At 39.4% G+C, this 20,297-nt stretch overlaps 1 protein-coding gene across 1 annotated transcript in view; it reads left to right on the top strand.

Annotated features, from left to right (window-relative positions):
* Positions 1-3,329: 3,329 nt before the first annotated feature.
* The window catches only part of BTBD9 (BTB domain containing 9), a 124,753-nt gene continuing 107,785 nt past the window's right edge, over positions 3,330-20,297 (top strand). The window contains exons 1-6 of the mRNA XM_086631675.1: positions 3,330-3,360; positions 5,309-5,472; positions 11,021-11,231; positions 12,269-12,632; positions 14,253-14,517; positions 18,067-18,286. Coding sequence (XP_086487801.1) covers positions 5,391-5,472; positions 11,021-11,231; positions 12,269-12,632; positions 14,253-14,517; positions 18,067-18,286 — 1,142 coding nt within the window. The 5' untranslated portion in view covers positions 3,330-3,360; positions 5,309-5,390. The remainder of the gene's footprint in view (positions 3,361-5,308; positions 5,473-11,020; positions 11,232-12,268; positions 12,633-14,252; positions 14,518-18,066; positions 18,287-20,297) is intronic.

The following is a 20,297-nucleotide window of genomic DNA, read 5'->3' as shown; positions in this document are numbered from 1 at the left end:
AAGGAAAAAGCGCTCTCCCCTGTCTTACTGTGGTTTGAGTAGCACTTAACTCCTAAGTCTTCAGTTACGTGACTGTTGAATAGTATAACGGCATTGCAGTTCACTTCCAAATAAAGAATTGGTGCAAACTACAAAATAATTTTAAAGCAGTATGACTCGTTGCTTTGCTAATTGTTGAATCCTAGATAACAGAACAGCTATTCGTTTTGGTTCATGGATTCTTTTTTGAGAAAAAAATCTGGTGATAAAAGATAGAAGATGAATTGGGAGTACGGTAGTGGATAACTGTGACTTGATTGGCAGGATGTTTTAGTAACTTAACGATAATGTGCAGAGTTAATAACTGTCAATAACTCCCTGGCTTATAAATTAAAACAGAAATGTATAAAGTATTGCATTTGATTTCTACTATACTAATGTACATGTTAATGACTTAAATGCTAAGTGTTATTGTCCTGTCTTGTTATCTGAAAAATCCTTAATTGTCTGTCTCACCTTAACAAGATGGCGTATATAAACCCAGTAGTTTTACAGAGCTCCACATGAAAAATCATTCATAAAACTTAACCCAATATTTTGTTTACCCTTGGAAATGAGTAAAATAGATTATAAGCTTCATCTGAGCCTTAGTATGTGTTGGAAAAAGGAATGTGAAAGCTATTGCTCTGCTTAATACTTCCTATGGTTGTGCAAGCAATCATAAATTCATTGGAAGGTAGACGTAGTAACTCAAAAGGTAATCTTTTTCCACTTTTCTATTTGTTATATGAAGCAACCCTGATATTTTAAATTGTCATTTTTATGGTATTTTCTGGCTAGTCTCTACAGTATCTACAGATACTGTGCTTTAGGTGGTGACATTCATATACAATTGATTCTTTCCCTTCTTGAATATTTGCCAAGTTGCCCTTTTTTCCCGCAACAATAAATGCTGTTGGTTCATGGTTACATTCTCTATTTCTGCCTTCCTATGCTTCCAGAAGCTAATAATCTGTTCCCTGTCTTGCTCCTTGTGTGATTGATTATCCTACTGTAGGTTAGGTCGTTTTGGTAGGGACAATATAGTTATTACTGCTTGGAGTGAGATCTCTTGAGTAAGTGAAGTGTCTTAATAGCTGTCACCACATGATCTCAGAGTGTTCTTCCTCCCAGAAGTGGGGGTTTTGGCATTGCACCCCCTGCCCCAAGCAGGCTGATTCAGGTCGATAAAGTGGCAAAGACTTCCTTGAACGCTGGGTTAGTTTGATGGCAAGTTTATTAAGCAGAAACAAGGAGCCAGTTCAAGACTCCTTAGTTTCTTGAATGAGTAAGCTGTGCCTTTTTGCAGAAATTTCGGTTGCTCAGCTGACTTAGGAAAACTCACCCTACTTGAAAAAAAAGTACACAATATTGCAGAATACCTTACAGCTGCAATTAAGAGAACTCTGAAGACTACTGTAGTGTGACTTTTTAGTAGGGTGTCTTCTGAAGTTACTAGCGTGAGAATAGTGCCAAGAAGCATTAAGAGCTTCCAGCAATGAGACAAAGCACTCGGTTGGTTGCAGCTTATGTAGGTTTTGATGGCAGAACTGTGTTTTTCATATACATCCTTTCTGCTGCTGGTGTTCTGAAATAGGAACTTCAAGTAAAACTCAACTGAAGCACAAGTGCTAACTGCAGTTCCTTACCATTCAGAATCTTGCGTTAGATTGTGTGAGTAGAAAAATTGTTTAGATTAATAGGAGTCTAAATGAAGTTGTCTAAAACTAAGTTTTATTTCAGTCAATACAGATAATATCGTCTAAAGCTTTATGACCAAGATGTTGGCAAGGAAAATCTCAAAATTGTACAAGCATGTAACTTTGTGGTTCATATTTTATCAACATACAGTGTTTCACTACACTTCAAAGTAGAGGTGTGACTGGAAAAGCTATTGACCTAGTTGTATGGAATCCAGTAATTAAAACCAGGATAGTTTGTGAATCAGATGAGTAAGTCAAAGGGTGTGCATAGGTTAAGTCAGCAGATAACTACATGAGGAGGAGCATGCTGAGCCAAAGGTTCTCTGCTTACTAGTCAAATAAAAGTTACTCTAAACATGTTTGCTAATCTTAGAAAGACTCTTTGTTTTTTTACATGCTTCAAAAAAGTGTAGAGGTGCTAAATGATGAGGTAATAAAGAGGAAACGAGTAAAAAACCACTGGCATCTACAAACTAGTTACAGCACTAGCCTGAAGTGAGCAAGGTATGTTTTTGGTTTTGTGTGTTTTTTTTTTTTTTTTACACAAAAATGTTACTGCTGATTGCCATACTGAGAACTAATTAGAATCAGTATTCTCAGTTCTGAAATCCAACTATAAACTACTAAAGAAAAATACACATAATGATGATTCATTTAGCCTGCAACAGATTAACATTAAAGATTTTGGATGTAAAAACTTTTGAAATTATTTAATCTGATTACAGGCAACACTTTACTTCTTCCAAGGTAACACTTTTCTTCTGCTAAATAAAGGATGGAATTAAATAGCATGTAGTGCTTTGCCACTTGGAGGGTCAAAATTTAGATTAATGCAGTACAGCAGAAATTAATGTAATGGTCGCACAGACAAACCCACGCTCGCCTGACAGACAGGAAGTGGTTCTCATTACTCAGGAAAGTGGAATACGTATGGATTGGTGAGAGACTGGCAAGCACGCTGTTAAAAAAAAGGAAACCTTCTGAGCGAGGCAGAGCACGGGCAGACGAGGCCGGCGGGGAAGGTCAAACATCAGCTGCTGTTTCATAATGGCTGCGCGTTCAGGCGTCCCTGTTGCCTCCTGAGCCAGTGCCCAGTTCCTGACAAACGCTGGCGCCTGCTGACGGGTCGGCTGTTGCCCGCGGGCAAGATGGAGCCACGCAGGCCTCCCGCAGCCCTACCCGGGACACCGCTACTTTAACGCTCGCGTAGAGAAGCTCCATCGGTGCCGCGGCGGCTGCCAGGCTCCCGGTGCTCGCCGAGGGCGGGGATGCGCGCCGGGAGCGACCCCCAGCCCCCCGCCCCGCCGCAGCGGGTCGCGCCCCGGCCGCTCCCCAGCCCCGCCGCGGCGGCCGAGCCCGAAGCGCTCGTTCGCCGCGGCCCGGCCCCCGGGTGCCGCTCTGCCTCCCGCCGCCTCCGCTCCGTCGCCGGAAGAGGGAACCAGGCGCGGCGCAGCCAGAACCGGGGAGGCCGACGCGAGCCCAGTTCGCCACCGGGACGCGCTCCCGTGCCCTTCCCGAGGGTGCTCGCCTACGTCAGCACGCAGGAGGCCGGCTGCTGTTGCTAAGTGACGTCAGCGCGCCGGTTGACGAAGCGACGGCGGCGGCGCGGGGGGTGGCGGCCTTGTCGTCGGTGGGGCCGGTGAGTCCCGGGGGAGGGTCGCGGTCGGTGCGCGGCGGCCGCCGCCGCGTCCCCCTGCGGAGCGGGTTCGTGACGAGCGGGCGGCGGCTCCCGAGGCCTCCTCCTCCGAGGTGGGCTCCGGCCTTTCAGCGGGCCAGCAGGCTGCTGCCGGCGGCTCCCGCCGGGCCCTGACAGCGCGACCCGCGAGTGGGCGGTGGCGGCGGGGCGGGCGCAGGCCGAGGAAGCGCCGCCACCGCCGGCGGGGAGCTGCGGGGCTCGCCGGGCGGTGGAGGGTTTTCTCCCGAAGCGCCGTTCTGCGGAGGCGCGGGAGGGGGGAGGCCGGCCGGGCGGGCAGGCGGGCCGGGGTCGCCTCCCCGGCGCCTCCGGACTTGGCGCGGCGGCGGCCCCGGCCTCCCCGGGCGCGACCTTGGGCGGAGCGCTCGGCCTCGGCCGGCCCCGTGTCCTCCGTGGGGGCGATGTGCCCGCTTCACCTGCCTGCCCCCGGGCTTTGCAGTGCCCTGCTGTGGCCTTTTTCTTTTTTAATATTAGACCAATATTTTGACGCTTTGATAGTCCAGAGAGTATTTTCGCAGGTTCTTTTGTGGTCTTAGGACTTCACTATTCTTGCGAGTTAGGCACTGCTGTGACTCACTGAAATACTTTCGACTTAGAAGAAGCTGTCATAGTATCAGGCTTTAAAGAAAAACGACTCGACGTTAACTTGTTAGAAATCTGCCTGTAGTCTTACTTGCCCGGCAATGCACTTTGCTGGTGTTATTTTTAAAGCACTGAACACAGACCTCTCCCAAAACTGGGATCATGTAATTTTTTAATGTGTTTCAAGATTTAATTTGAGCCTACTGAGAATGCAGGCGTATTTGGCATGTCTCTTGTTACAAATCTGTAAATCGAGTACCTGAAGTCTACTGTTCTGTTGGGGTCGGTTTGCTCATATTTATTTGAAAAAAAAAAAAACAAACCAAACAAAAAACACCACAAGAATTTTCATAAGTGGCTTTTGAACACATTTTAATAATACAAGCCAACATACGTTACTTGTAGGAACAAATATTTACATATTATTCTCCAAAACAAGGAGATCATCTGTGTCAAATACCTATTTTCAATTTGCTGAATTAAGGTGTGATTACTTTCCAACTCATGAGACTACTTAAAAATATTTTTTCTTCCTTCTCCTCCCTTGCTTTCTTAGACGTATACTTTAAAGAAGATTAGAGTGTCTCATGAGAGAATTAATAGATCAAGGTATCATCTGTTTAGGAAATTAAATACAGTTTATTTTTCCTGCTGGCAGGTATGGTGGAAGAATAACAATAATTTATACTTGTTGAGAGAGACTCATTATGTTGGTTATGTATTTAAACAAATAAAGCCTCTATATTTCTGTATTTCATCACCCTACACTTTTGTTTTGTTTTCCTGTTTGTAAAATTAAAGGCTTGCACAGGAGAAAGATCTGCAGCTGCCTGAAGCGTTGTAAAACAACCAACCACCAAAACCCAAACAAAACCCCCAAAACCTTTAGCTAGGCAAAAACATTTAGAGAACTTTGGATGTGTAGGGAATAAAACATGTGTGATACAGTTAGCGTAGATCTGGTTTAATTAGGACACTCGTGTGGGAAAACGGTGTTCTCAGGGAGGCTAATGCTGTAGCAAGAATGTCAGGATGAAATTTTTGTGGCTTATAATGAACGAATGAATGGCAATATGTTACTATATTTTTGATGGTTAAAAAAATGAATGGTCAAAATTAGATGATGATGGCTCAGAAAAAGAAGTTCTAATGCTGTGTTCTAACATTATTAGAAGTTTTCCCATAGAATGGAGAATTTTTAAAGAATTTATTTCCACAAACATTTTAACTGAGAAACATGGATCTCTCTCACTTTTGCCATAGACTACATGCCCCCTGTTTCTGATGGTATATGTTTCATGCATCGTTTCAGGAAATGGTACAGTTGTTACTGTGCAGCTGGATGTTGCTGAACAACGTTTCTATGAGCTTGCTGTTGAATCTCTCTGTTCAGAATGGCAAAGAACCCTAGTTTTCAGGAAGCTGGTCACCTGCCTACCAGCTACGTCCACTGTAGATCTTCAGACAGCTTTACTGGTGAGTGGGCCAATGTGTTTACTTGAGATTTTAACTTAAAGGTTTAGTTGTATGCCATTTTAATCAGGTTGGATCGAATGCATTAATACCTATTTTATATGTGTCTTAATAAATAATCTGTGCTTAGTGTATTGTTCTTTGTAACTTGTTAAACTTATTCCTGCTCTTCTATCAGAGGAATATGTCTCTGAGCAAAACATAAAATGTTAGCACTGCAGCACTTAAGTATGGGAATGTGTTTGCAGATAAACAGTGTGTAACTTCCCATGTGCTTTAAGTCAAAACGCTTTTGGTACTAAACTGTGTTTTAGAATGCTGTCATTGGGTGATGTGGTTATTTACCTTTAACCAAAGTTAACATCTGCTTTTCTTTTCAAGAGAAGGGCTGGAGATGAGACTTAAAAGTTCTGTGAATTTCTTTTACTTGTTCTTTCATATTCTGTATCTATGCATTAGTGCTGCATTGATTATGTTGTTATTATTGGATACTAAGTATCAGAACATGTATTTTTTTCCTCTTCTATTACAGTTTTCACTCATAGTCAACTTTCTTATTGTTATTTAGAAGTATAAAAGAGCTTTTGTAGCAAGGGTTCTGACGGAATCAAAATATTTTCTTGGGTTATGCTCAGTGTATGTTGAAATACTTGATAAAAATTCCTATTTCTTGAGGTGTTAACTTAGTGTACCAGAACTTATGAAACCAAAATATTTTTGTGAAAAAAAGACATGTATATATCTGTTAGAAATACAAACCATATGTTTTGAAACAATGATATGTTTGTACAGTCGCCTTACTGTCACACCTACCATGTTCTGTGAGTCTATGGTAATAGAAATGATAATTAAAATATTACTTATATTTTGCTGGAATTTATTTAAAGCATAACAAAGTAATTAATGAAGTAATTAATTACAAAAGATTGAAATAATACTTAAATCCCTTCCAATCAACTGAGAACCGATTTCTATTTCTAGATAAAATAGAGGTGTAAGAGAATTAACTTTAAGAAAGTATCCTTTGTGTGATTCTGACAAATTCTGTATTATCATGCTAGGTACAAACTCGATGCTGGAGGAATTGTTTCAAGGGTATGAAATTATTTGCTCAGTGTTTATCCAGACTTATTAACATTTTTAATTCTAGCAATAGTCTGTTTACTTACTGTTTCAATAGGGTTATCAGTTATGTAAACATTTTTCATTCACTTTATATATAAAAAAGTATTCCAAATTATTAGTGAACAATTTCTTAAATTCCTTTTTCTGTTGCCTGGTATAAAAAAATTCTTCCATGTTTCATTGAAACAGCACTGCTTTTCAGAGGACTCTTTAGTGACAGCTGAAATAAGAGGCAGAAGTGACTGAGTACCAGTCTTTATTGCAGCTCTTGTTTGAGATTTTTTTAGTAAAGATGCCATTGGAGTTCTGCTGCTGTTGCTGCATTTTCTAGATCCCGTTTTTGTATGCTGTAACATGTTACAGATTACTTACCAAAAAGAAATATAGCAAGCTGAAAACTGTGGGGCTTTGGTTGTTGTTTTTCTAACCATGACACACATTGTGTGATATTGCATATTGCCTTATGTAATAAATACTAGGCCGTGTTTTTCACATGCTCACTGTTGAAGATGGCCACCAAGAAGCATTGCTTCTGATGAGGTCTCAGACAGAAGTGATTTGTAGGCCTTCTGGCTTAACAGGTGCCTTTTGAGATTGTTGCAGTTTTAGTGGTTGCCTCAGACTCAGAGAAGACTGTCATTTTGTTTATTTTTGTGGCATGAACAAAGCTGACTCCTGGAGTGGTTAATTAGCTCTGAATACCTCCTGGAAATAGGTTATGATGCTGGCAAGAGGTTTGTAAATGGCTTGTCCTTTTATTCCAAAGTCTGTTAAATGTTCCTCTTTGACCAGCAGGAAGAGTAAAGCCTCTCTTCTCTGAAAGAGATTATGTTGTTTGATGACAGAAAACGCCAGAGGGATCTTAGAAAGGGTTTTGCCAAGCTCCCAGCAGCATCCACCTTTTTCATCATAAATAATACTTTGAGTTGCAACTAGAAAAATGTACGTTTAGCTATACAGGGAAGTTGTGAGCTCATAGCAACTTGCCACAACTAAAGCAGTGTATTACTTTTTACTTCCTGAAACAAGAAATGTGCAGATCACTTCAAGGGTTGGCTGAGTTCGTACCATTAATTAATCCTGTCTGGGAAGATCTGAAATCATGCATTATTTGGTTCTATATTTTGAAGGCAGAACTGCTCTCACTGGGCTGCTTTATATGGAAAATCCACAATACAGGTGAAACTTGCTTTGAAAATGCATAGTAGTAAACAAATAAATGCGTATGAATGTTTCTTCAATATACTAGTGTTACCCAGAGAAGGCATATAAGGCATGTACACATTTTTCATAAAGTTGCCAGTTTGCAACACTTCGTATCATTCAAGGGTCTGAAAGGCTTCTCAGCCAGAGGCTTGTAGCCATTGTTTTGAGTCCTGTATTCCCTGTGATCAGCATGTTCTTGACACTGACAATTTAGAATAGTACGTTGTACCAGAAATTTGGGGAGCGTTAAGCATCAAAACAAATTTTCTTGCAGCTTACACACAGGGATTTCTAAATTTCTACTTTCATCACTTGCTGTCGTTCAGGGTCTTGATGTTCGTAAGGACGACATCATTGGCTTATTAGCGAGTGCTCAGACTTTGCCCTCTTCAGTACACTGGTTCTTGTTTAGAAGGAGGTTTGTATACCCTGGAGAGGGAAAAGTGCTTTTGATTTTATTTGTTTATTTAACCTGAATTGGAAACAATTTTCTCATGAACTTTTCACCCTGTTGGCAGATGACAACATCCACAGCTACTGGAAGCAAAGTTAGCGTGCGGCTGATGGCATTCCCTTTTCTTTATCACTTTTACAGTCGCTTAGTTTTATGCAGGCAGTACCTGTCCTTATTTTTTAGAGATAAGAGTGGATGAAGGAAGCACAAAAGTAGAATGTAGAAAAAATGGAATTTAGAATAGATTTTAAAACCAAAACGCGCCTGTACTTCCATGTGTTTGAAATATCACATACGAACTTCCCTAATTAATCAGGATTGATCTAGCAGAAGAGAGATAGTACGGAGTCACTTGATCACGTACGTGTAACTCGCAGGCAGTTGGGTTGCCTCACTATTGTGAATGAATATCAACAACAGCAATTATAGACTTGAAATGTACAGAGGTCTTAAAGGAGGATCAAGGCTTGAGATTTGCAGCTGAATGACAAATACATCCTTTTGTTTGCTGCTTTGGCGTAACAATGTTTTATATTTTGAGGGCATTTCAATTTTACTATTGTTTATAAACTCAAATAATTATGTCGTGATAAATATTATTGTTGGTATAAATAGATGCAACTGGACTGATGTGAGTTAAGTTAACTCGCTTGTTACAAAGTAAACGTTACTGGAAATGTACGTTGCATAAATCTGTTCAGTGCAGAGTTGTCTTAGCTAATTGTAAATTAACCAGTGCAAATGGAAGAAACAGTATGTTCTTATGAAAAACCATAAGATTTAATTTACTCTTGTGTCAGAATAGAAGAATGACTGTACAGTATTCTGTGTTCCCATGGTTAGGTTGGTTCCACACTGTAATGGCTACATGGGCACACAGCACCTATTCAAGTAGCAGGGACAGCCTGAGGAAAGCTGGGGTTTTGTCCCCAGTTGTGCTGTCATCTGTGTTATCAATTTGGTATGCTGTTTTTTTCTCAAATCTCATTTTCTATTTCTATCGCTTTTTCTAGTTTAGAGTTCTTTGGGACCTTGTTTCTACAGTATCTTGATTTTGGGTTAAGCAGTTCCAGGTGCTACAGAAGTGCAAATAATACTGAACCGCACGTGTTTTCTTTTCTTTGTTGGGTTAGAAATGACTGGAAGCAGGTGTATATTAAAAATATATTCATGTCATGAATAGTTCACTTGGAAGATTAACGTGTTAGCTGTGTGCAGGATATGGCCTCGTCATTTTCCTGCTTCTTGTGATACACTGTTGTTGCTCACCAGCCTGGGCTGCAGCTCCAAGGATGTCGTTGCATCTTCCGCAGCCAGGAGGAAATGGCCCGCCTTTTGTAGGCAGGGCCTAAACCTTAATTAGGTGATTACAAGCCAGCTGGGTGATAGCCATAATTCCCCCTTTTTGTTTTACAGGTTTTTTTCGGTTGTTGTTGTTTTCAGGAAGGCTTTACAGTGAGCAGAGACCCAATTCATTCATTCCAGCTCCAGCTCGCTTCCCTCTTTTGGGGTAGCGGCTTTACCTTCCTTATCGAAGGACTTCTCGCTCCGGCTCTGGCTCCGGCAAGGGAGTCGGAGTCAAGGTCTTCAGGGTCTCTCATGAGGGTATCACGTTGGGGTCACCAGTTGGTGCTCACCAGCCTGGGCTGTGGCTCCAAGGATGTCGTTGCATCTTCCGCAGCCAGGAGGAAATGGCCCGCCTTTTGTAGGCAGGGCCGAAACCTTAATTAGGTGATTACAAGCCAGCTGGGTGATAGCCATACACTGTCTTTCTTCAGCACTAAGTATGTCCCCATTTTGGAAAGTGGCTAGTCACAAAAGGTGTCTCTGAAAATATCGATGGTTATTATCTGAAACAGCGAACCTTTTTATTTAAAAGTAAATCAAAGTGCAACAATAGAAGCTGATTTAAGACCTAAATTCTTCCTTCTGTGGATTCTCTTGCCACTGAGGAAGCCTCTGGTGCTGAAATAAACCAGACCCAACAAAATTAAAGCCTCTTGTGAATTAAGAAGTAACAAGATAATTCTGTAGAAGGTATGACTAATTCATTCATCTATATTGTACATGAGTGGACAGTCTCCTACTTTTGTGACTGAGAGGTATTAGGGAGTTTATTTTCTTACATATATGAGAGAACAAAAAGGCTTCAAGAAAACTGAGTGAAAAGGGTAAGAAAATTGAATTGTACGTTGTAAAGCTTTGCTCTCTGACAGGCTTTGTCTGTTATTTACTAAAAGTTATCCTGATTGTTTATTTTCTCTCAGTTCTGGAAAGTTGATTTGGATTCTGCAAAAACACCTGTGGTTCTACTCATCATTGATTTTAGTAGAGACTGGGGAGTTAAGACTATGCTTAATTGGTCAAATTATTTATTTCTTTATAATTTATGTGCATTTTAATACAGATAAAATTATTTTCTAACGGTAGAAATACCATTTAACTTTAATATTGTTAAATTTTTAATTCCTTTTGTTGGAAGCTTTTTATTTGAATTAAATGGATTGACAGAACAACAAGGTGGTGGAATTCTCTGAAATATTTTCTGTCAGCTAGCATTGTTGATGCAAGCTGCGTAGAGTCCTGTTGTAAATGAACTTCAACAGGAAACCTCTTGGTTTCATTTTTCTCGTAATATATGGTAATTTACACTGGTTGCTCTTTTTTTTGTAATTGCAGCTTGATCTTTGCCATTTTTAAATATTTGTGCTCTTTATAATACTGGTGCTCTTTATAATACTGGTTATTGTCTTTTTCTTCCTTTAGGCTACCAATATCACCATCCCTCCAAGATGAGTAACAGCCATCCGCTTCGTCCGTACACAGCTGTGGGCGAGATTGACCACGTTCACATCCTGTCAGAGCATATCGGAGCGCTAATGAACGGGGAAGAATACAGTGACGTTACCTTTATTGTAGAAAAGAAACGTTTTCCGGCACACAGAGTGATCTTGGCTGCTAGGTGCCATTACTTCAGGTGAAGTATAGCTTTTTTTGTCAGGCTCACAGGAAATTTTCATGCAGATAAGATAAACATTGTTTCTCTATGAACTTTTCAGGGTGTAATCATCTGTCCATTGAGTGTGACCTTTTCTGTGTGAATGTTTCCCAGCACATCAAATCATTGTGTCCAAATATAAAAAGATAAATACCATGTCATGATGTTATTCTTTTGACCTTCATTAAATTGGATTTTGAAGGTAGTTTCACAAATTCAGGAGAAAGATAACTTCAGAACAGAAAACTTCTGCTGTAAAATCGTTTTGATTTCTCAGAGTATGGATGGTGTGCTTCTATGGAATATACTCAGTTAGAAAGTTTAATTTTGATGCATTGTAATTGAGTATTTAAAGAGGTCCGGCTGATACAGGTTAGAATATATGTTTTAAAACCAGGAATAATACTAATCCAGCTCTTTTGAGAGCTAGACGTTTTTCACTCTAAATGTAATTAGCAGAACTTCCTGATAATCTTCTTCAAGTTAATTTTGTCAGAGGGGTAAACTAATAACTAAACTAAGGCATGAATGCAAATTGTGTTCAAACTGTCTATTGTATTTTAAAAAGTAATTGTACTTTGATTAATCTTGCAATTTGCTAATCCGCTACTGCTATTATAGTGGCAAACTGTTTCACTTGCTTTCTGAAAACTTTTTTTCTCTCACTGATAGCACTATATTTTTATTTTTTTTAAAAAGATACTATATTTGAAAAAAAGAAAGGTATGAGAATCATATCTCAATTTCTTCTTTGCAAGCTATCATTCAAAGTAGAGTTGGAGCAATTGTTGTTTAGAATAAAAACATGATGCATTAGAATATCATTCTTGTGCAGCTTCTTTCAGAGTGAAGCTGCACTTTAAATGCCGAGTATAAGGGTTATTCTTTTGTAGATTCTCAAACCATATCTCATTGGTATTCCTCTTGCTGTAAATAGTCATTTATTCCTTTCTGTTTCTACTTTTTGCCTGTTTTTTATCAGAATATTAATGTCTGAAATTTTATCTTCCTTATAGAGCATTATTGTATGGTGGAATGAGAGAATCTCAGCCTGAAGCAGAAATTCCTCTTCAGGACACCACTGCAGAAGCATTTACCATGCTGTTGAAATATATTTACACTGGTCGTGCTACACTACGAGATGAGAAAGAGGAGGTTCTCCTAGACTTCCTAAGCCTAGCACATAAATATGGGTTCCCAGAACTGGAGGATTCCACATCTGAATATCTTTGCACAATACTTAATATTCAGAATGTCTGTATGACATTTGATGTTGCCAGTCTTTATTCCCTTCCCAAATTAACTTGTATGTGCTGTATGTTCATGGATAGAAATGCCCAAGAGGTGCTCTCCAGCGAAGGCTTCCTATCACTTTCTAAGGTATACCTTTTGTTTGCATTTTTTTCCCCAAGAATGTTAATTTTAATCTGTGTACAACTTCATGATAAAATACTAACGGAGGCACAAAGTACAAGTTTATATGTTAGTTAACAGATATCATTTTGTACTAGTAAAACCGTGACAGTTGGAAATGTTCAAGCCAAGGTGAACTGAAAAGCCTGGTGATCTGTTCTGAATTTTTTAGGTATTTAATTTTGACCAGTCAGTAGAGCTGAATATAGTAAATCTGATGAAGTATTCTAAGAGATGGGAGCAGGCAGTCTAATTTTAATTTGTCTTTTGTCGTCTCATCTTGAAATAATATAATTTGGCTTCTGAACGCTGCCCAAGGGATTTAAAGTGAAGATCTGAAGACAGCAGAAGATACTCCATTCTATTAATTTCTTGATATAGGCTATCTCAGTGATGGGTGATTTTTCTACTGTGTAAGCTAAAGCATTCTGGAGGTTGCTGTGATTTATATTGCTGATTGTCATTGCTTTCTGAAATTGCACAATGTGGTGGTGTTGTAGGGTGGTTTGTGTTTTTTTGTGTGTTGGTTTTGTTGTTGTTGTTAGATGTATAAATATTTGTACCCAAGTGGGGCTGTTCTATGCTTGAAATGTTCCACTTACTCTGGAGAGGTCTTTGAACTGGACATAATAGTGACAGAGTGTTTTCAAGTGATGTTCACATGAAGCAGCAGAGCATCTTGAATGAATGATGGTTTAATTTTAATTATTTTTTTAAAAGAATTTTTAGTGGAAAAGCTTTGATGGGTCTATTCCTTGGGTAAGTACAAGATACTCTGCTCCACTGACTAACTTACTAGTTGTGTAGGGAAAAAAAAATTTTTTTTTCTCTCTACTGTACTCTGTCATGCAGAGTTTGTTAAATCTGAGCTCTGAGAGCATATTATCAATAAAGAAATTAGTGAACATCATTCATCAGGAAACACATACTTTATGCATCTTTGGCACAGCCAGTCCTGGTATGCATGAGACGTTTGTCCTTTTCTTAGGTAAACTCCTAATTATTCTACTTAGCTAAGTGAAAATCAAAAAGCAGTTCAGTTCTTTTTGTTCTCACTTTGCAGTCAATGGGTTTTTTGCGCGAATAAGAACCACTGAAGTTTTTACCTGCTGTTTCTAAGTTGGTACCAAAAAAGAGCAAGGCTGAGAGGGGTCGGAATCCCAAATAGTTAGAAATGGTTTAAAAAGGTGATTCCAAGCCACACTTTATTTTTTTTATCAATGTTCCTTTACCAGCCTGAGTTTAAAGGAATGCTTTTAGCTATACTACCAGATCCCCAGATCACTTCTTAAATTTGAAGGAGTAACTGGAATTAAATTAATTTGAATAGTTCTCCGCATTTCAACGCTGACTTGCTTCTCCTAGTGAGTTTGTAACATTACTTATTATTTAAGTGGTGGATTCTATCATTCTTGCGTAAGTAACTAAAACAAGCTAATCGTTCCTTGGAAGATTATTTTTAATAACTACAAGTTAAAATACCTATTAATTTTTTTCCTTATTTTAATTATCTTTTTTTTTAATTTTCTTAAAAAATAATTTTATTTCTGTTTATTTGAGGGTTTTTTTGTTTGTTTTCTTTTCCAGGCTGCTCTTCTAAGTATTGTACTGAGAGACTCATTTGCAGCTCCTGAGAAGGACATTTTCCAAGCTTTGATGAATTGGTGTAAACATAACCCCAAGGAAAACCATGCTGAAATCATGCAAGCAGTACGTTTGCCACTAATGAGTCTAACAGAATTACTAAATGTTGTAAGACCTTCTGGATTGTTGTCACCTGATGCCATCCTAGATGCCATTAAGATTCGTTCCGAGAGTCGGGACATGGACCTGAACTACAGGGGCATGTTAAGTAAGCATCAGGTTTTTTGTTTGTTTGTTTTCTCATTTAGTGACTATAGTTATCTGGAGGATATGATTAATTTGTTCTTTAAGTTTTTATCTATTATTACGTGTTTTAAAAGTATTACATAATGAAGTATCTTGTTATGTACTGTTCTTGCCATTTCTATTCCTCAAATAACATTAGTCAACATATTTTCTTGCTTTGTATCTCAGATATTGCTCAAACATAAATGTTGTCTTTTAGAGTGTATTTTTCTATTCTATTTTAATAGAAAATAGTTTGCAAAAACATAAACCATAAAAATGCATTGACTGTGGGATATATGATATTTAAATAGATTCATATTGGTGGTGACTTGTGTTCTACTTCATGAAGATTTTCATTTTTTTGCTCTCCACTATGTTTGGTTTTTCTCTTGCTCTTTACATGTTTGCCCAAATAGTATCAACAAGTCTTCCAAAATTGTCTTAATGGAAGCCTAAAAACTGTGGGAAGCTTTTTGTTTAACTTTTGTCTGTGCTCTCTGGTAATTCAACAAGAATATCTAACCCTGAGCTTTAGAAAGATATTGCTAGTTTGCTATCTCATATGTGATTTATAGAGAGTATTTGCCCCACAGCAAATAGCTAAATGTTCTTTGAGGTCCTGCACTGTAGTCTGTCAGTCATGCATGATGAGAGCTGAAAATAACTGCTTTCTCAGAGCTGCATCTCCCCTTTGTTCTCTCTTAGAAGTTGCAGATATTAATATTTAAATGTATGAGTTAATATTAGGATATTGCAAAAGTCTTACGTAAGACATTCTGTTGACAATACAGTAGATAAATTCGAAAAAGTTAAATAGTGTTTTCTGACTTCTTTTTCTACTTATTTATGTCTCTAATCATATGCTTCTAATCTTGAAATTTCTAGCTTGCTCAAAATCACCTATTTTTAGAAAATTGAATTTCGGGGGCGTTTTAGTACTAGTTCAGGCTCTTGAGACTTATGTGGATATTTTGACGACCACTTTCAGTTTCACAGTTGTGCATTTGATGTTTTTGTGTAGTAGTACTACAATACAGTTAAAATTTTACCACTTCAAATTCTGTTCTTTAGATGTTAACTTAAAATCCTGTTAAAATTCTTACTTCTCTTGCCAACCTGCCTGAAGAATTCAGGGACAGCTTTTTATCATTTAGCTTTTAGATCATGTTTTATAGATGTCTCCTCAAACAAAACTGTTGAAAATGTCTTTCTAACAGGGTGGTTCATCAATATATTGTTTTGTTGTTGGAGTTAGGGATCATTATCCCCGGTTATCTTGACGGAAGATTTGTTCCTAGGACGTAACAGGTTTATTTCTGTGAAACAGTGGCATAAAAATCTTGCTTTACCATGTTGGTTCAAAGCCTCAGTAGCCAAAAGTTTCCCATTTCACTCAGGCTTAGAATCATAGAATCATAGAATCGTTAGGGCTGGAAGGGACCTTCAAAGGTCATCTATTCCAACCCCCCTGCAAGGAACAGGGATATCTCCAACTAGATCAGGTTGCTCAGGGCCTCATCCAACCGGGCCTTGAACGTCTCCAGGGATGGAGCAACCACCACTTCTCTGGGCAACCTGTTCCAGTGTTCTACAACTCTCATGGTAAAAAATTTTTTCCTAATATCCAACCTGAATCTACCTCCCTCTATTTTAAAACCATTACCCCTTGTCCTATCACAACAGGCCCTCCTGAACAGCCTCTCCCCATCTTTCTTGTAGGCCCCCTTGAGGTACTGGAAGACCGCTATAAGGTCACCCCGGAGCCTCCTCTTCTCCAGGCTGAACAGCCCCAACTCTTTCAGCCTGTCCTCATAGGAAAGGTGCTCCAGCCCTCTTATCATCTTCGTGGCCCTCCTCTGGACCCTCTCCAACTGGTCCATGTCCTTCTTATGTTGGGGACTCCAGAACTGGACGCAATACTCCAAGTGAGGTCTCACGAGGGCAGAGTAGAGGGGGAGAATCACCTCCCTCGACCTGCTGGCCACGCTCCTCTTGATGCAGCCCAGGACGCGGTTGGCCTTCTGGGCCGCAAGAGCACATTGCCGGCTCATATTGAGCTTCTCGTCCACCAGTACTCCCAAGTCCTTCTCCTCAGGGCTGCTCACGATCCATTCTCCGCCCAGTCTGTATTTGTGCCTGGGATTGCCACGACCCAGATGTAGGACCTTGCACTTGGCCTGGTTGAACTTCATGAGGTTGGTACGGGCCCACCTCTCCAGCCTGTCGAGGTCCCTCTGGATGGCATCCCTCCCTTCCAGCGTGTCGACGGCACCACACAGCTTGGTGTCATCGGCGAACTTGCTGAGGGTGCACTCCATGCCACTGTCCATGTCACCGACAAAGATGTTGAAGAGGGCCGGGCCCAACACGGACCCCTGAGGGACGCCACTCGTGACCGGTCTCCACATGGACATCGAGCCGTTGACCACTACTCTCTGAGTGCGGCCATTGAGCCAATTCCTTATCCACCGAGTGGTCCATCCATCAAACCCATGCCTCTCTAGTTTAGAGAGAAGAATGTCGTGCGGGACAGTGTCAAAAGCTTTGCACAAGTCCAGGTAGATGACATCCGTTGGTCGACCCTTGTCCACCGATGTTGTCACCCCATCATAAAAGGCCACCAAGTTGGTCAGGCACGATCTGCCTTTGGTGAAGCCATGTTGGCTGTCACCCACCACCTCCTTGCTCTCCATGTGCCTTAGCATGGTTCCCAGGAGAGTCTGCTCCATGACCTTGCCAGGCACAGAGGTGAGGCTGACCGGCCTGTAGTTGCCTGGGTCCTCCTTGTTCCCCTTTTTAAAAATGGGGGTTATGTTCCCTCTCTTCCAGTCATCGGGGACCTCGCCAGACCGCCACGACTTCTCAAATACAATGGCCAGTGGCTTGGCAACTTCATCCGCCAGTTCCTTCAGGACCCGCGGATGGATCTCATCAGGTCCCATGGACTTGTGCACAAAGTCTTATGGCTTGTTATGGCTTGTTTAGCTTTGCAGAGTACTGGAAGCTTGAATATCTATCAAAATAGCTTGTATAGCTATACCACTCCATATACCGCATACCATTTCCTTCTACTTCAAATAAAAAAAAAAATCCAGTTGAAATTAGAAAAAATGAATCAGAAAGAAGGGACAAAGAAATTATTAGATGTATGGTGAGAGGTTGGTCACAAGGAGAGACTAAATAGACCAAAACTTTAAAACCATGAGGAAAGCGATGATTGAATGAGGAAGGTGCAATAGAATTCTGTAAAATCATGAAGAAGACTGAGTCTATAAATACCATGCACTAGTAAATTATCAGTACTTACTATTAAAATAAACGACCTAGGGGGCATCAGATGAAATTGAAGAAGCAAATTTTCTAAAATGCCTCTCTTTTTGTACTTTTGTTTTTAGCTTGAGCATGTATTTGTGGCCAAGAAAGGATACTGGTAATAAGTCTTTGTTCTGACCTAACGCTGTTGATGTTCAGAATATCTAATTTGCAGTATGGAGTGTAAAAACTAAGCAATTATTTCCTTTTTTCTTAGTACCAGGGGAAAATATTGCAACAATGAAGTATGGAGCGCAGGTTGTAAAAGGGGAGCTGAAGTCTGCTTTATTAGATGGGGATACGCAGAACTACGACTTGGATCATGGCTTCTCTCGACACCCAATCGATGATGACTGCCGTTCTGGAATTGAAATTAAACTAGGCCAGCCGTCAATAATCAACCACATACGAATACTCCTGTGGGACAGAGATAGTCGGTAGGTGCCAAGTTGGCGTAAGAAGGGAAGGTAATGCATTTTGTACTGGTGATAATATCAGCGCGAAATATTTGTTAAATATTTTATAGAAACAGCATGATACAGTGTTGGAGATGACAATGAAAAGTTTTATTTGAAAAAGCCTTGGTTTTTAAATGCAGTTTTGGTTGCTTATGCACCAGACCTTACATTGTGATACTAAAATACCTCCTAATATTTCAGCGTAATTTTTTTTTGTCTTAATTAAATAGTTTATATTAATAATGAAAGTTTATGTAATTTAAATTGTTTTAATTGTTTTCAGTTTGCCACGTAGTTTTCAACTGCTTTCACTTCAGTTTGAAAGATTGTATTTTAGTTCTTTTGCAGAAACCATGTTTTTTATATATTTACATTCCAAACATTGAAGGAATAGTAGTTCAGATTTTTTCAAGATATCAAAATCGTTAAGTATTAACACACTTTGATTATTCAGAGATAGTAAAATTTATTTAGAGTGTGAATTACTGAGTAACTGCAGCAGTTCTTAGAAGCCACTTCATGGTGAGACTGCTGAAGTATGAACTATCATGGATGCCTTAGCCAATTTCTGCTCAGCTACTTTAGATTATTTTGGAATGCATGAAAGATAAAATTATGCATATGTGAGCAATTGAGTGACTGCTTAAGTAGGAAAATTGCAAGGTTCTTTTCATCTGACAAATTGAGTATATTAATTTTATAACTTGCCATGACAAAGATTTTATAGTTCAGTAAACAGCTCATGCAGGTATTCATAAGCAATTTTCTATTAAAAACAATGAGACAAGCTACTTATACTTTTAACACCTTATTACTTTTCTGATAAAAGATTAATTTTATATTGCTTCCAGACTAACAGCTTAGAATTGCAAAACAGTTGCATTTTGTTTTCTTAACTAAGCTGTGTTATTTTTGAACAGGGTGTACTAATGCTTTTATTGATTTTTATTTTTTGTAAATTAAATTATTTTAAAATTATGAATTACAGTAATTAATCATTCAAAACAAACTGCATGAATTTTTAGCTAATTAATTGTTTCAAGTAAGTTCTCATTCAGTTCAACTGAAATTTATGCTTCTCCATTCTTTTTTGAAAGATTGGAAAGTAAAACTTTGAAAGTACAAGGAACTACTTCATACAATATTATGCTACTTGTCTCAGAAGATCAACAAAGTTTATAAAGCAATTATCAACCGATTTTATAAAATTTTAAAAAGTAATAGGGACATAATAATAATAATGAGGAGTTCTCTGGCAATTTTTAGAGAGCTTGTAACTGTTGAAATGCTCCTCATCTGCAAGGCATAAATCAGCAGCTGCTGAAGCGCAGGGAAAAACTCTTGTCTTTGGGACAACTTACTAAAAAATGATTCGTTGCTTGGTGTCCTTTGCCCTTCCTCTGAAATTTGTAGAACAAACCATTGTTGGTGGCAGACTATCAGACAAGATGGACCTCTGCTCCAGAGTTCTTTATCATTGTAAAATACTGAGGGTACAGTGGTTTAGGATCTAGTTTCTGTGTCATCCTGACTTTTTTGTTTTTCTATGAAAAGTTTGCTATTGGACTTTTCTTTTTATTCTTAGCGGGTGTAGTACCTGAGTTGTCAAGCTTTTTCCCTCCAGTAGCTCAACTGTGTAAGATAAATGGAAAAGGAAGCATTTGTAGTATTTTGTTCGGTTGTGGGCTCCTACTGACATACTGGAGTGAGTTCAGCAGGACACCAAGATGATGGGGGTTTGAGCACACGATGCACAAGGAGATGCTAAGAGGACTTGCTTCTTTAAGAGGAGAAGGCTTAGAAGGGGGAACTTAGTGCTGTCTTCACCTACTTAATGGAAGAATATAGAGAATATAGGGCCAGACTTTTCTTATAGCTGTGCTGAGGACAAAAAGCAGTGGATACAAGCAACAAGATAAATTCCTATTAAATATTAGGAAAATAATTCATAATGGGGTAGTTGAACGTGGGAAGAGTTTGCCCAGAGGGG

This window comes from Tauraco erythrolophus, chromosome 2 (assembly GCF_009769465.1).
Source record: "Tauraco erythrolophus isolate bTauEry1 chromosome 2, bTauEry1.pri, whole genome shotgun sequence".
In the NCBI taxonomy this organism is placed as follows: Eukaryota; Metazoa; Chordata; class Aves; order Musophagiformes; family Musophagidae; genus Tauraco; species Tauraco erythrolophus.
This window is presented reverse-complemented; position numbering and strand designations above follow the sequence as displayed.